The 15,986-nt window shown below is 43.3% G+C and overlaps 1 protein-coding gene across 1 annotated transcript in view; it reads left to right on the top strand.

Annotated features, from left to right (window-relative positions):
* arap2 (ArfGAP with RhoGAP domain, ankyrin repeat and PH domain 2) overlaps positions 1-15,986 on the top strand; it is a gene marked incomplete at its 3' end in the record, with an annotated part of 497,512 nt that overhangs the window by 283,275 nt on the left and 198,251 nt on the right. The window contains 1 exon segment of the mRNA XM_084312192.1: positions 12,119-12,250. Within this exon segment, the coding sequence (XP_084168318.1) occupies positions 12,119-12,250 (132 nt within the window).

Here is a 15,986-nt window from a genome sequence, read left to right as displayed (position 1 = left end):
GAGGCCGTACGCAGCTACTGACAGCTAGCAGATGAAGGGCTTTCCACGTTGGAGTGCATGGATGAGTGGATGATTGAGTGGATGATAGGTGTGCATGCGTGGGATGCAAGGAGTGTGTGTGTGTTTGTGTTATGTGCGTAGATCTGGATGTGTGTGTATATGTGAGCTTGTGTGTATATGTGTTTGTGTGTATATGTGTTGTGTGTATATGTGTGTGCTTGTGTGTATATGTGATTGTGTGTATATGTGTGTGCTTGTGTGAATATGTTATTGTGTGTATATACGTGTGTGTGCTTGTGTGTATATGTGTGATTGTGTGTATATGTATGTGCTTGTGTGTATGTGTGTGTGTGTGTGTGTGTGTGTGTGTGTGTGTGTGTGTGTGTGTGTGTGTGTGTGTGTGTGTGTGTGTGTGTGTGTGTGTGTGCTTGTGTGTATATGTTCTTGTGTCATGTGTGGGAGGTTGATGGTCTTGTTTACTTGATATCATATGTATAAACAACACGTGTGTTGCTTCTCTTGAAGAGGGTCCAACTCTCTTGTATACTTTATTTACAACATTAGATGTACATCTATGTATGTGGGCTGTGTGGTGTTTGCATTATTGTGTGTGTGTGTGTGTGTGTGTGTGTGTGTGTGTGTGTGTGTGTGTGTGTGTGTGTGGTGTGTGTGTGTGTGTGTGTGTGTGTGTGTGTGTGTGTGTGTGTGTGTGTGTGTGTGTGTGTGTGTGTGTGTGTGTGTGTGTGTGTGTGTGTGTGTGTGTGTGTGTGTGTGTGTGTGTGTGTGTGTGTGTGTGTGCGTGCGTGTGTTTTGTCATCCTGCTGTCCTGTCCTGTCTTGGTGACAGTGGACTGTGCCAGTCAGGGAGCGCTGCATGACCGTTGCCGCGGGGCGACCAGGCGGCTAAATGATCTATTGCATGTCATGTCGCCTCCCCTCACTGGGGACCGGGCCAATCACCATAGGCCAGCCATATCATACCCCCCCCCATCCACAGTCAACACACACAGTCAACACACACAGCCCCATCTTTACACAGTCCAGCTTTAACTCTTTCTGTGCCATACCCGAGTATAGTCGGGTTTCGCCGCCAGTAGTTGAGCGCCAAAACCCGAGTATACACTCTGTCTTACCGGCTGTTTCATCTGCTGCTCTGTCTTACCGGCTGCTTCATCTACTGTTATTTGTCTTACCGGCTGTTTTATCTCCTGATCTCTGTCTTACCGACTGTTTCTTCATATCTTGCTCGCTGTCTTACCGGCTGTGTCATCTACTGATATCTGTCTTACCGGCTGTTTCATCTGCTGCTATCTGTCTTACCGGCTGTTTCATCTGCTGCTATCTGTCTTACCGGCTGTTTCATCTGCTGATCTCTGTCTTACCGGCTGTTTCATCTACTGATCTCTGCAGGGTTCGAAATTAACAGGGGCTTGGGGCATAATGCTCTTGAAAATGGACAAAATGCCCTCGAAAATCAGTTAAGGGGGGCACTTAATGCCCCCGACAGTTTACTAATTATATATATTTATCCGGTAATGGAGTGTCTGTGTATCGTACGGTTCAGATGACGCGCAAATAAAAAAATTAATTCGGCGGAGCCGGTGTTCTGCACTGGCTGCAGGCAGCAGCAGCACTGCAGCCCAATAGGGTCCAGCTGCAGCCAGGTGCTAGTCAGTTTGTGTAAAAATGGCACGCACAATATAAATCAATCTTCATTACGACTTTAAAAACATAGCCATTAACATTACATAGGCATACACACATCTTGCCATAGCGTTAGCAGTTTGTACAAAACAACGCACGTTTTAACTATGGTAGCCCGACGCAGCCCGCAAGCTAATACTGTACAGTCAATGAAATGTCACCGTAGCTACTACTAGCTACTGTAGCAGAGGAGGAAATGGGAGTCTGAGAGGCGGGGTGTTTAAAGACAATGATAGGCGTTTATTCAACATCCAAGAAGGCTAACATACAACTGTGTTTTACTAACTCCAACCGGGACTATTACCGCTGTCCCACTGCATGTTGATGTTATGAACTCCTCCTAACGTTACCGGAGCTGAAGGTGCCACACGCTAAAATGTCCGTGGGGACCCGCGCCAACCCATAGATAGTTCCAACTCACCGAATTACGTAATCCACCACAGTTGCACTCAATATTTAAATAATGTTAGTCTAAATAAATGTAGACAGAAACATAATAATTTCAAGCAGAAAACGAATCTTTCCATTAAGAACTGACAATCAGGGAATTTAAACATGGTTGACATTGTTTTTGTGTGTTTATATTAAAGAAAGGAAAGTCTAGTGCTGGCTGAGCATATTGTTTGTTTGCACTAAGTTAATACTTTGACAAATGTAGCCTATATTTTTCAGTCAGTTCGGTCTTTGTGTGCCAAACATTATTTAAGGCTGTAAACACTGTAAACCTTTTATTTTATTTTTAATAAATGAGAAGCATGTTTAGATTTGATTGTTACATTTTTTTTTTATAAAAATGTACGTATATCGAACTGAAAACCGTGACCCCAAAATCGTGATACGAACCAAACCATCCATTTTGTGAACCGTCCCACCCCTACCGTTTATCATAAAAATTCAGTGCCCCCGAAATACAAAAAAAAGCCCCCGAAAATCAATTAAGGGGGGCAAAAAAAGCCCTTGAAAAAAAAAGTTAATTTCTAACCCTGGATCTCTGTCTTACCGGCTGTTTCATCTGCTGATCTCTGTCTTACCGGCTGTTTCATCTACTGATATCTGTCTTACCGGCTGTTTCATCTGCTGATATCTGTCTTACCGGCTGTTTCATCTACTGATCTCTGTCTTACCGGCTGTTTCATCTGCTGATATCTGTCTTACCGGCTGTTTCATCTACTGATATCTGTCTTACCGGCTGTTTCATCTACTGATTTCTGTCTTACCGGCTGTTTCATCTGCTGCTATCTGTCTTACCGGCTGTTTATTCATCTCCTGATATATGTCTTACCGGCTGTTTCATCTGCTGCTCTCTGTCGTATCAGCTGTTTATTCTACTGATCTCTGTCTTACCGGCTGCTTCTAATGTTCTCTGTCTTACCGGCTGATTCTACTGTTATCTGTCTTACCGGCTGATTCTAATGTTCTCTGTCTTACCGGCTGCTTCTACTGTTCACTGTCTTACCGGCTGCTTCTACTGTTATATGTCTTACCGGCTGATTCTACTGTTCACTGTCTTACCGGCTGCTTCTACTGTTATATGTCTTACCGGCTGATTCTACTGTTCACTGTCTTACCGGCTGCTTCTACTGTTCTCTGTCTTACCGGCTGATTCTACTGTTCACTGTCTTACCGGCTGCTTCTACTGTTCACTGTCTTACCGGCTGCTTCTACTGTTCACTGTCTTACCGGCTGCTTCTACTGTTCACTGTCTTACCGGCTGCTTCTACTGTTCACTGTATTACCGGCTGCTTCTACTGTTCACTGTATTACCGGCTCACACATACTTGTGTGTGTGTGTGTGTGTGTGTGTGTGTGTGTGTGTGTGTGTGTGTGTGTGTAGGTGTGTGTGTGTGTGTGTGTGTGTGTGTGTGTGTGTGTGTATGGATGCGTGTGTGTGCATGGTCGCGCGCGTGTGTGGTTACGTGTGAGTGTGTGTGTGTGTGTGTGTGTGTGTGTGTGTGTGCTTGGTTGCATGTGTGTGTGGTTGCATGTGTATGTGTGTGTGTGGGTGTGGGTGTGTGTCGGTACATGTGTGTGTGTGTGTGTGTGTGTGTGTGTGTGTGTGTGTGTGTGTGTGTGTGTGTGTGTGTGTGTGTGTATGTGCGGTTGCATGTATGTCTGTGTGTGTGTGTGTGTGTGTGTATGGTTGTGTGTGTATGGTTGCATGTGTGTGTATGGTCGTGTGTGTGTGTGTGGTTACGTGTGTGTGTGTGTGTGTGTGTGTGGTTGCATGTGTGTGTGTGTGTGTGTGTGGTTGCATGTTCTAACATGATAAACACATGGTCCAATATATCCCGTTGTGTTATCTTATAACTCTTTATTCCATCACTATGTGGGAGAACTGGTGCCAAGTTAGATTGACTGCTTTATTGTTTTCCTTTTTGTGGAAAGAGTCGGGGTAGTGTGTGTGTGTGTGTGTGTGTGTGTGTGTGTGTGTGTGTGTGTGTGTGTGTGTGTGTGTGTGTGTGTGTGTGTGTGTGTGTGTGTGTGTGTGTGTGTGTGTGTGTGTGTGTGTGTGTGTGTGTGTGTGTGTGTGTGTGTGTGTGTGTGTGTGTGTGTGTGTGTGTGTGTGTGTGTGTCAGGGTTGCTTCAATTAAAAGTGGTTTAAATGAAAGATATTTTACCTTGCCTGATGGTAAGGTGCAGCCGATAACATCTCACCAGATACATCCAAGGCTCTGGCAGAAAAGTGAACCAGAGAATTTAAGCTAATTGAATTTGTGAACGATAAGGTTGAATGTGGGGCGCTCTCAACACTACAGAGAGAGAGAGAGAGAGTTCCATAACAAGGCCGTCTTTACACTTCTTAGTCCTGCTTTTTCAGCCTCATATTTTCACGACAGTTTTTATGTAAGGCCCACATTAAATTGACATGATCAACTTCAGAGGCCAGAATGTGGGACCTATAAACACATTTACTATCCAATAGCATTGTGAGGCTGAACAACACACCCATTGACTATGTAAATGTTTATACATTTTTGATGACGACAACAACTATTAGCCGTTAGCTATTGTGTCTTCGCTGAATGGTTGGCAAGCCTATCTGTATGCAGATTATACTGGTGTGTATTGTATTGCTCACTCTGTACAATGGTCATTGAGAACATTAATACATTCCTTTAATACCCCCCAGGAAGCTCTTATTAAACTTAAATAGGTGCTTAATGCTTGTAACATTAAATGTATGCTGTTTACTAGAGCCAGACACATTGCATATCGATCGCCGTAGAACAAAACCTGTTTTCATGTTTTCTTGCAGAATGCAATTTTTTTAAGGATACCCAATTATACAATACACTGTTTTTGGACTATGTTATTCATCAATCATCAAACCTTTATTTAACCAGAAATAAAAACCCATTGAGACCGAGGTCTCTTTTTCAAGGGTGATCTGGCCAAGAAGGCAAGCACAAATGATCACAATACATATGTAACGAGACACAATACACATACAGTAGACTACCATACAACCAAATGTTTTTATGAAAAGTCGAATTCAGCTTAAGAAAATACAAGCACAATAAACCAATAACAATCAACCAAAATGTTTTATTCAACATCAAAGCAGGAGCAGCAGGTGGAAAGGATTTCTGATATTTTTGGTTTAAAACAAGGAGACCGGACAGGCCAGTTTGAGACGTGTCTGGAGGTCATTCCAGGACCAAGGACCAAAATAAAATAGGCTTATTTTATTTTACATGCCTCAGTCCACACGGGCCGTATTTTAAAGCACATCCAGGTGCTGGATCTGAGGTTGAGGTAGTTTTGAATTAATTCAAGCTTGGAACTGATGTACCATGGAAGTTTACCAAGAACAGCCTTATATATAAAAACATACCAGTGCTGCAACCTGCGTGTAGCCAGTGAAGTCTAGTGAATAAAGTGTACAGTGATGCGTCCTATAAGGTGAATTGGAGATAAATCTCAGAGTGGCATGGTGAAGCGGATCGAGTTTGGCTGAGGCAGTAGGACAAGCAAATCTATAAACTAAATCTATGTCGCCTTATTACATGGCGTTTTAACATTCACCAAAATGCTTGATTGTGATTGGTCAATAGCGCTCGGTTGCCCCTAACAGCGGCCAATTATTTCTCGATAATTCACCGCTGTCATGGGCAACGAGCAATAATGACCGCTGTTAGGGGCAAAATAGCGCTATTGACCAATCACAATCAAGCATTTTGATCACAGTCACGAAAGCTATAACCTCGTTCCCAGCTTTATCTCGCACAGCTGCACTACATCAGGTTCAATTTAGTCCACACCTGCCGGCGATGACAGAGGAGCCACAGAACAACTGCGTCTGCATTTGATCTCGTCTTGTCGATGGTGTAAAATGAATTAGGTATATTGTTAATAAGTTAGCCATGTAATAAGCGGGATAATGTATAGCTATACTCGGTCATTGTCGCAAAATAATTGACCTTCACTGCGTTTAGAACACTGTGTTGGTCAATTATTTTGCGACAATGACCTCGTAGCTATACAGTATCCCACTCAGCAGAAAAAAATTACCGGGGAAATCTGAATTTTTTGATCATGATGTAAATTAGCTTGATTTGACCAAACTACAACAGTCTGCACCCCCTTAACAATTGTTTGTATTGAGCCGTATTGTATTGTACCCATTCTGCAATCTGTTAAATAACGTGTTAGGGCAGGGGTTGGCGGAGCCCAATAGCAGAACACAGGAGGAGAGAGAATGGAGCGTTTTAGGTTGGTTTTAATGTTTACCCCCAAGCAGACAGGTTTACAGGTACATAATGTGCAACAGGTACATGAATGTGCAAGAGACGAGAGCAGGTGCACTCCTTGTGCAGCACGGGCGTCCAGGTGGGTGGTGTCTTGGAGTGGTGGTTCTAGGTAGTTAGGTTAACACTGCGACGAGGGAGAGCAGGATCCGTGGGCTGAAGTAGGGGTCTGACCACATTTGTGCCTCCCTCCCCAGTGATATGGACCCTATGCAATTTGCATACAGGACAAACAGGTCCACCGACGACGCGGTCTCCCAGGTACTGCACAGCACCCTCTCGCACCTTGACCGTCAGAAGGGGGGCTATGTGAGACTGTTGTTCATTGACTACAGCTCAGCGTTCAACACCATAGTCCCCACCAGACTGGTGGACAAGCTGATCGAGCTAGGTCTGAGCTCCGCCCTGAGCGCCTGGGTACTGGACTTTCTGAGCGAAAGACCCCAGGCGGTCAGGGTGGGGGGTCAGACCTCCAACACCATCACCCTGAGCATCGGGTCCCCCCAGGGCTGTGTTCTGAGCCCCCTGCTGTACTCACTCTACACACATGACTGTGTGGCCAAGTTCAGCTCCAACTCCATAGTGAAGTTCGCAGATGACACGGTGGTGGTGGGGCTGATCTCGGACAACGACGAGAAGGCCTACCGGGAGGAGTTTGAGGTACTGGAACGCTGGTGCCAGGACAACAGCCTGCTCCTGAACATTGGTAAAACCAAGGAGCTGATCGTGGATTATAGGAGAGGACAGCAGGAGACGCACACACCACTGATGATTAACGGGGCTACCGTGGACAGGGTGAGCAGCTTCAAGTACCTGGGGGTCCACATCTCAGAGGACCTGACATGGTCAACACACATAGACACAGTAGTAAAGAAGGCGAAACAGCGTCTCTACCACCTGAGACAGTTAAGGAAGTTCAGAGTATCGGGAAAGATACTCCAGTCCTTCTACTCAGGAGCTGTAGAGAGCATCATGACCGGAAACATCACTGCCTGGTATGGAAACAGCACGGCACAGGACAAGAATGCCCTACAGAGAGTGGTGCGCTCAGCCGAGCGTACCACGGGTATTGCACTACCCCCCCTGCAGGTTATATACAACAAGAGGTGCAAATCCAGAGCCTGCAGGATAATGAAAGACCCTCACCACCCCAATAACAGCCTGTTTCAGCTGCTGAGGTCAGGCAGACTCATGCGAACCCCAGCTACTAGGACAGAGCGGCTTAGGCTCAGCTTCTTCCCCCAGGCCATCAGAGCCATGAACAATGAACATTGAGTGCTCAGAACATTGAACTGTCCACACACAAGCACACATGGACACACACACGACACGCACACTGTGCACGCTCACACACGAGCAGCCACTTAACACTTTAACATGAGCGGGCACACACTCATGTCGCACACACACACACTTATGGCCAAAGGAAAGGACACTTTAAATTAGAATAACAGGAACAGTGTATTGCACTACCAAAGCTAACTAGCATGTCCCACATGCTCTGTAAATAACTATGTACAGATACCGAGATGTCACTCCATGTTACCTGCTACCTGTTACTGCACAATGTTGTTTTCTTCTTTTGATTCTATTATATGTACCACTGTATTGCACATCGTTGCGGGCAAGACCACCCGCATTTCATTGTATACCTGTATGCCGTGACAATTAAAACTCTTGACTTGACTTGACTTGACTTGACTTGATGATGAGGGAATCAGTCACAGCCGTGTTGATTGATCTCCCTCCGACAGCGTGGGAAAGCAGGGGCCCGATGCTGCCCATATAAGGGTACGGAAGGGCAAGGGGTGAGGAAGGCGCTCGCCGTGATGGTGTGGAAGGAGGAGGGGTGAAGAAGGCTGTCATCCATAACGTTTTCATCCATTTATTCTACTAGCGTTACTACGCTAATGTACACTAGCCTAGCCGCAATGCTAACGTTTATAATGGCAGATCCCAATCACGTTAGCATGTAAGCTAACAACATCAGCGCTCTTTTTTGTGAGACAAAATTCTCCGCTCTTGGTGGTACATTCTGTTGATGTTGGTTTTGTTTCATCAACAAATGAGGCAGAACACAGTGAATGTATCCTTTTTTATTGCACTTTGTTTCTTGCTGAAAATAAATGCTATGTTGCTAAATAGTCGCGAGCTAATTTAAAGATGGCGGTTTCTGTTTTGACTGAACATGATTTCTAGTGACCCGTTCACCCTTCTGATTGGTTGAAAATGGCCTTCATGTTTGAACTACATCGCCACCTATTGCTTTGGCATTGTACTACATGTATATTACATCAGTTTAAACCACTGTGTGTAGTATCTGTGATTGTGTGCACTGAGCGGCTCGGAGCGGAGGACAGCTCTCGCTCCGGAGTCACTCTGACCCATTTTAAAACCCACTCCGCGCTCACTTCAAAATCCACCCGCTCTGCTCCTCGCTTCGCTCCGCTCACATGCTCTGAGTTGGAGCAAATACCATTGCCTTTATTTTGCTACCATTCAATAGCAGTTTTGAATCAATGAGAGTATGCTGCAAGGAGGCAAAATCAGACTGTACATTTTTGACAGCAGCATCAAGAGAAGAAGCACAAGAATACATACCTATCATCAGCATATATATGGTACCTGGAGTGAGTTAAATGATCACAGATGTTATTTACATAATAGAAAAAGAAGCGGACCCAACAATGTAACCTTGTGGAACCCCCTTTTCTAAAGTAATTGGATCAGAGACAGAGTCACCAAGCCTAACACACTGTGTACGGTCATGGAGATAGCCCCTGAACCAAGCAACCACATTTTGACTGAAACCCACCCTCAGGAGAGTATTGAATAATATGTGATGATCGACAGTATCGAAAGCCTTAGTCAGATCAATAAACAAGGCAACACAAAAATACGTATTGTCAGTAGCAGCCCTGATGTTATCTATGACTTCTAAGCACACAGTCACAGTACTATGCTTGGTTCTAAAACCAGACTGCATGGTATTTAAGATGGAATGAGAGTAGAAAAAGCCTTAGTTGGGAAGATACTAAAGACTCCAGAATTGTAGGTAGGACGCAGAGGTTAGAAATAGGCTATTATATTATGTGTTAACAATACGGACCAGGTATTAGTGCCTCGAAAAGTGCCGATATGAGGTTTCCCCCCACTTGTTTTTATGCAGATATGAGGTTTTGTTCTTCGGCCATCTATATGATGGTTTACACATATCTACCGTAAGTGGTTCTAGCATTGAGAGAGTCACTGAATATAAAAAATATTGGTGTGTGGCTCGATCAGAAATTTACATTTAAATTCCATGTCACTTGCCTCCAAGTTGTGACAGGAAATTGGCTTCCTATACAGAAACAGAACCGGCTTTCCTTTGATTAGTAGGAAGCGAGTTGTCGAAGCAGTTTTCGTATCAGTCCTGGAAAATGGTGGTGTAATTTATAGGCATGTGCCTTGAAGGCCTCAACCCTTAAATCCTTGGACTCTCTATATCACTCTGCACTCAGATTAATCACTAATGATATATATGACACTCGTCACTGTGTCCTTTATGAGAAGGTTGGTTGGTCCTCACTGATGGAGAGGTGCAGCAAACACTGGTATTTGTTCATTTTAAGGCCCTTATTGGTAAGCTACCTCCTTATACTTATTGGAATTTTGGTACCTATGGAACCCGTTCTAGTGACTGGCTGGTCCTTAACCTATTTTGCTCTTTTGTTCCCCTGAGTTTGCTCAGAACAGGGTAAATCTGCATTTTGCTATGCTGCCCCCTAGCTCATGGAATGAACTCCAACCTTTGTCAATCAAGTTGCATGTGTTTTAATTTATTGTTATCCTTAATTGTCTTATTGTTGATGATGATTTTATATGGCTTTTTTGTTTTTTTCTTAACTCTGTATATGTACACTCAACTGACTGTAAATGAGGGGAACCTCAGTTGCCTTTTGAGTTTAAATAAAGGTTTGAAATATGAAATATGAAGTATATATAGAAGGATTATATGCAGATATATTTAGACTAGGGATGCACCGAATGGGAAATTATTGGCCGAAACCGATACCGAAAATAGGAAACAGTTGGCCGAAAACCGAATGTCGAAAGGCCAGTATTTTTTTTTTTCAGCTACCTGATTATGACAAAAGACATGATTATGGCAAAACTGTACTTAAATAATATTAATAATCACTATTATGGGTCCATAAAACATTTATTCAGCACTTTTGAATGCATACATGAATTCCAGACTGACTGCTGAAAGATTGTACAATTTAAACATGTTCTCTTTGCATACAACAAAATGTGCATTAAAGTCAAGTGCATTTTATTTTCTCTGTAGGATAACTACAACAAAGTGCATTCAGAACAAAGCCAAGGTGCTTTAAAACCGCATAAAGATCTGCACACACGAGAGGGAGAATAGCTTATAGCAGACTTAATGATGTTACTGTAGTGGCTACAGTAAGCATTTTATATAAAAGTACTCTGTATTTTTGTATGACAACTAATAAAGAAACTTGAACTACTGTCATAATTCACAGCGTTCTAGCCTACATGGAAGGACTGTTGTATTTACTACATCTCCCGTGACTCTTAGCGGGGGATGACGTAGCTTAAGAGACGAGTGAAAGAGGAAACGGAAGCGTTGTTAGCTAGCTTAACGCTAACGTTAGTTAAAGATGTTTTTAACCGCGACAGGCATATAGTAATGGCGAGGATATAAAGCATGTTAAAGACGCATTTATTGGACGCGTTTCTCGCGGAGTTTACATAGAAACAGCGCGACTCCCGAGTCCCAAGAGGAGTTATCACAGGCTGCAGAACGCATGACTGAAGAGCTCATGACTGAAGCCGCGTTTTGATTACTTCATCACAACAACACGTTAGGTAGGTTACGAACGTCCCTGTTCTTTGACAATCGGTGATATTCTTTCGGTGCTAAAACCCTTTCGGCTTTAAGCCGAAAGTGCCTTTTTAACCATTTTCGGCCGATAATTTTTTTGTGGCCGAATATTCGGTGCATCCCTAATTTAGACGGATAAATATATCTGCATATAATCATATACATATACAATAAAACAATTAAATATATAACATTATATAATATTAAAAGAAAAAAATATATATGCAGTAAATATAAAGTGTATACGGTATATACTAGGGATGTTCGATATTCAAATCAAATCAAATCATTGATTTGGATGTTCGATACTGGCTTTTTTACTGATATATGATATACCGATATTGTCCAACTCTTAATTTTCGATACCGATATCAACCGATACCGATATATGTGGGTTTCCCCCCCCCCCCCTCCCCCCAAAAAAAACGGAATAATTGCAGGTAATTAACAGTGTTTTGGAATTAACACAACATTATGCATATGTTTTACAATAAATAAAATAAGAATTTGTTCTTACTTGCTTGCCTGGGCAAATAAAGGTTAAATAAATAATAAAATATAATAATAATAATAATAATAATAATAATAATAATAATAATAATAATAATAATAATAATAATAATAATAATAATAATAATAATAATAATATAGGACATCACTAGTATATACATTGCTATTGTACATGCTACATCATACATAGTTATACAGGTAGACTATATACTGTACTCATCCTTGTACCTTCAGCTCACTGTGTGCATCTTGCCCCATAGACTTCCCCAAACTGGATCAGGGGTCCTCGGACAGCGGCTCTCCGTACGACACGCGCCTCTTCATGGACGGTTTCCTCTACGTGTCCCCGGGACCATCCAAGGCTGGCGCGCTGGAGCGCCGGGGCAGAGACGGTGAGTGTGAGTGAGTGCGTGTGTGTGTGTGCGTGTGTGTTCCAAACGGCGCGCTGCGTGAGACCTCCTGGCCGGGCTAATCAATCCATCAATCTGTTAGCCGCCCACTTAAAGCCGTGAGTTTGTCAAGCCTCCGCTGTGGTTAAGCACTGATGGATCAATCGATGTCAGTCAGTCACTTGTTCAAACTGCCAATCGGCTAATCCGCAGACCAAACACAGTGCCGTCGCCAGCGGTCGATGTTTTGCGTGCCCCCCCCCCCCCCCCCCCCGACTCGCGGACGCTCCCCAGCGCCGGGCCTTCTGGGAGCTGTTGTCAGGTAGAAGGACGGAGACGTTCAAGGCGCTCTCTTGTCAGTTCGCGCGGCCGAAGCATTGAGTAAATCTAGGGTCGCGGCTGTTAAACAACAGCTCCCAGAACCTCTCCACAAACCGTCCGCCAGATGGCAATCTGAGTATTGCCCGGATCAAACGCTACTACCTCCTACTAGGGGTGGGCGATTCATCGAAATAAAATTGCGATCTCGATTCATAGACCTATGCAATCTCATTTCTAAATGATGACGATTTCTTTTTTTATTATGACGATTCTGACTTGAGTTATTTTGTATGTTACAAGAGACTTTTAAGTTTAAGTCAAGCAATTTCATATATGTTATGTTTACGTTTAAGTCAAGCACTTTGATATGTTATGTTGTCTGTTTAACACTTTAATCGCCATGGGTTAAATTCATAATTTACCATCCCTCGCCAGCTCTATTTGTCTATGGAGAAGTTCCCCTTCTTTGCAGGGCTATAACTTTTTTAATTCTATTGCTAAATTGCCATTATTATGGCCCATTCAATGTCCTATATGTATTGTTCAGGGTGTAGCAACGTTAAACTTTTTCATTCACATATTCATACTAAAATATGGTCTAAAGCAGGGGTCAGCAACCTTTTTGACATGTAGTGCCTGTTTGAAATATAGTTGTAACTAGTGTGCCTCAACAATATTCCATGCATCGTCATTTTTTTTCTCATAATCAGGTATTTTTAATGATAATTTTTACATTATTACATCATTATTGTTATTGTTATTATTAACAATATTATTATGATGGTTGTATCAACCCTAAATCTGAGTTGGGGGGGGGATGCAATGCAGACAAACCGCTGCATACAGTGCGACCATTTCACTCACATTTGCCCATTCATTTTTGGACACATCACACACCATTGGTGTGTGTACTGTACGTGTGCTGTCATAGCTCCACCTACAGGCCTAATGGAGAACACCATGATGTGAATGGAGGGTGAATGTGAGGTATATCATGTAAGTAAGTTTTGATTGATCGCAAGACTACACTGTAAAAAAATATATAATAATAAGTTACCAGAACTTAAAAATATTGAGTTCAGTTACTGTGCATTAAGGTTTTCAGTTTTCAATCCATAAGTTAACAGAAAAATAAGTACACAACCACATTATTTCAACCTAATAAAACTATGTTTATTGTCATTGTTTTAAGAACACAAGTTGACTTGGTAATACTCACATTTTGAGTAAAAAAAATTGCTTTTAACATGTGCAATGTTCAATGAAATAGAAAAATAAATAATACAATTAGTTGATTAATCCCACTGGTCACAATGGTGACCGTAATAATGTTTTTGTTATAAGGCTCTGCAAATGTTACTGAATGATGTAGCAATGTATTTCCAGCTACATTGAAATAATAAACAAATAAAGGGTCTCAATTAAATATGTGGTAGTAAAAAGAACCTGTGGGAGGATTTCAACAAGATAAATGCGACAACAGTGCAAAATATTTCACTATAATATTTCAAAGCAAAATGCAAAAAGCAAAATGCTGCCCCCTGTGCCTATGCAAATGCCCCTGCGTGCCTATGCAGGCACGCGTGCCTAGGGTTGCCTACCCCTGGTCTAAAGTATAAGTATGTTTTTATCGTTTTCTGCAGCTTTCTCCAGAACTTGATTTATAGCTCCAAATGCATTATATTGATGATGAAATACAGTTTGATAGCAATCGGCGCGAGATAAAAAATGTCAACTGGACGTGGTTCTAGAAGTTACTGCGTATCATCTGATGATGACCGGATGGGCGGGGGATCGTTTATAATTCCGTGGGCAGCGTTAGATGATTCATCCAGAGTGGGTCATATGTTCATCATAGCAGTTTATATGGAACACGTTAGAATATAACACGGAATCTTACCTTGGCTTCCTCGCACCGCTGGCAGATGAGCGTGGAACAGAATTTTTTCTATTATGGGATGGAGAAATGCCCGATCCATTTCCAGGTTGTATAATAGTATATACGTCCAAGTTATTCGAGTTATTTGCACTGTTATTTGCACTGTTATTTGCACTGATCGATGTTCACTGTATCAAGACGGAGTCTCTCTAACGATAGCGAGTGCCCGGACCACATATGGATGAGCACTTCCGGTTCAAAGGCTCATTTCCGGTTGGCGATCTGCCGATCGGCCACCAGATGGCGCTCTTGAACTGCTAGAGAGTTGAGTGGAGCTTTGCAGTGTGTCTCAGGGCTCCGGAAAGGAAATATGATTTTTGAAATATTGACATCAAAGACGAGTTACGGCGTCTTCGGCAGAATGAGCATGGCTAGGAATGACGTCTTAACTCGTCCCCGGCGATCATAGTGTTAAGAAAGAGTGCAATAAATGATTTTATTGAAAAAATAAGAATTGTGTGAGAGAATCGTGATCTCAATTCTTAGAGAGAAAAATCGTGATTCACATTTGAGCAAGAATCGCCCAGCCCTACCTCCTAATACCCTCATACTCTCCTATCCTCCCTCCTCATGTCCTCCAAGGCCGTTTTAAAACTTTTAAATCAGCTTTCTGTTTCCCCGGCCTAACTCCTCCACCGCTACTGCACCTCCTGCACAGAAACGCCTCCCCTTGCTCCCAACAGCTGGGGCTCGTGGGTAATTAGGAGAAGGAGCCGGCTCTGCGGTCGCCCCCTCCGGGACGCGGGAGGCGATTGGAAAGGTGGAGGAATGAGATGTGGCGAATGGGAAGGAGGTAGTGGTAGTGGATGGATGGAGAAGGTGGGGGGAGGTTGTGATGGTGGGTGGATGGAGAGGGTGGGGGGATGTATCGATGGTGGGTGGATGGAGAGGGCGGGGGGCAGTGTGTGCTTTGTACTGGAACCATCTGAATCTCCTATCCATTAAGGGGGGGGCTCTTGTCGCCCCTCCTCCCCATCCTAGATTATTCTCCATTGTCAGCATGTCTCTCTCTCTCTATCTATCTCTCTCTCTCTCTCTCTCTCTCTCTCTCTCTCTCTCTCTCTCTATCTATCTCTCTCTCTCTCTCTCTCTCTCCTCTCTCTCTCTCTCTCTCTCTCTCTCTATATCTCTATATCTCTCTCTCTCTCTCTCTATCTCTCTCTCTCTCTCTATCTCTCTCTCTCTCTCTCCTGCACGGCTGTCCATATAGCAGCCGGCGATGCTCGTTTTAGTCTGTGCTGTTCATTTTGTCACCGTTAAAAGCCCCGGGCCGCTCCCCATCCCCCCGACAAGTGCTCGTAACATTCCGTCCGATAAATACCATGTTATTTCATCTATAATGGAGGGGCCTTTTTGTGTGTTAATGGGCGCTTTTGAAAAATTCAGAGAGGCCCGGTTTTTTTAAACTCTGCACATCCCTAACTTCTTCAATCAAGAGGAAGTGCTCTCTGCCAGGACGCCGAGAGAAGTGTGGAGGAG

The sequence above is a fragment of the Notolepis coatsorum genome, assembly GCF_963971535.1.
Source record: "Notolepis coatsorum genome assembly, chromosome: 4".
In the NCBI taxonomy this organism is placed as follows: Eukaryota; Metazoa; Chordata; class Actinopteri; order Aulopiformes; family Paralepididae; genus Notolepis; species Notolepis coatsorum.
This window is presented reverse-complemented; position numbering and strand designations above follow the sequence as displayed.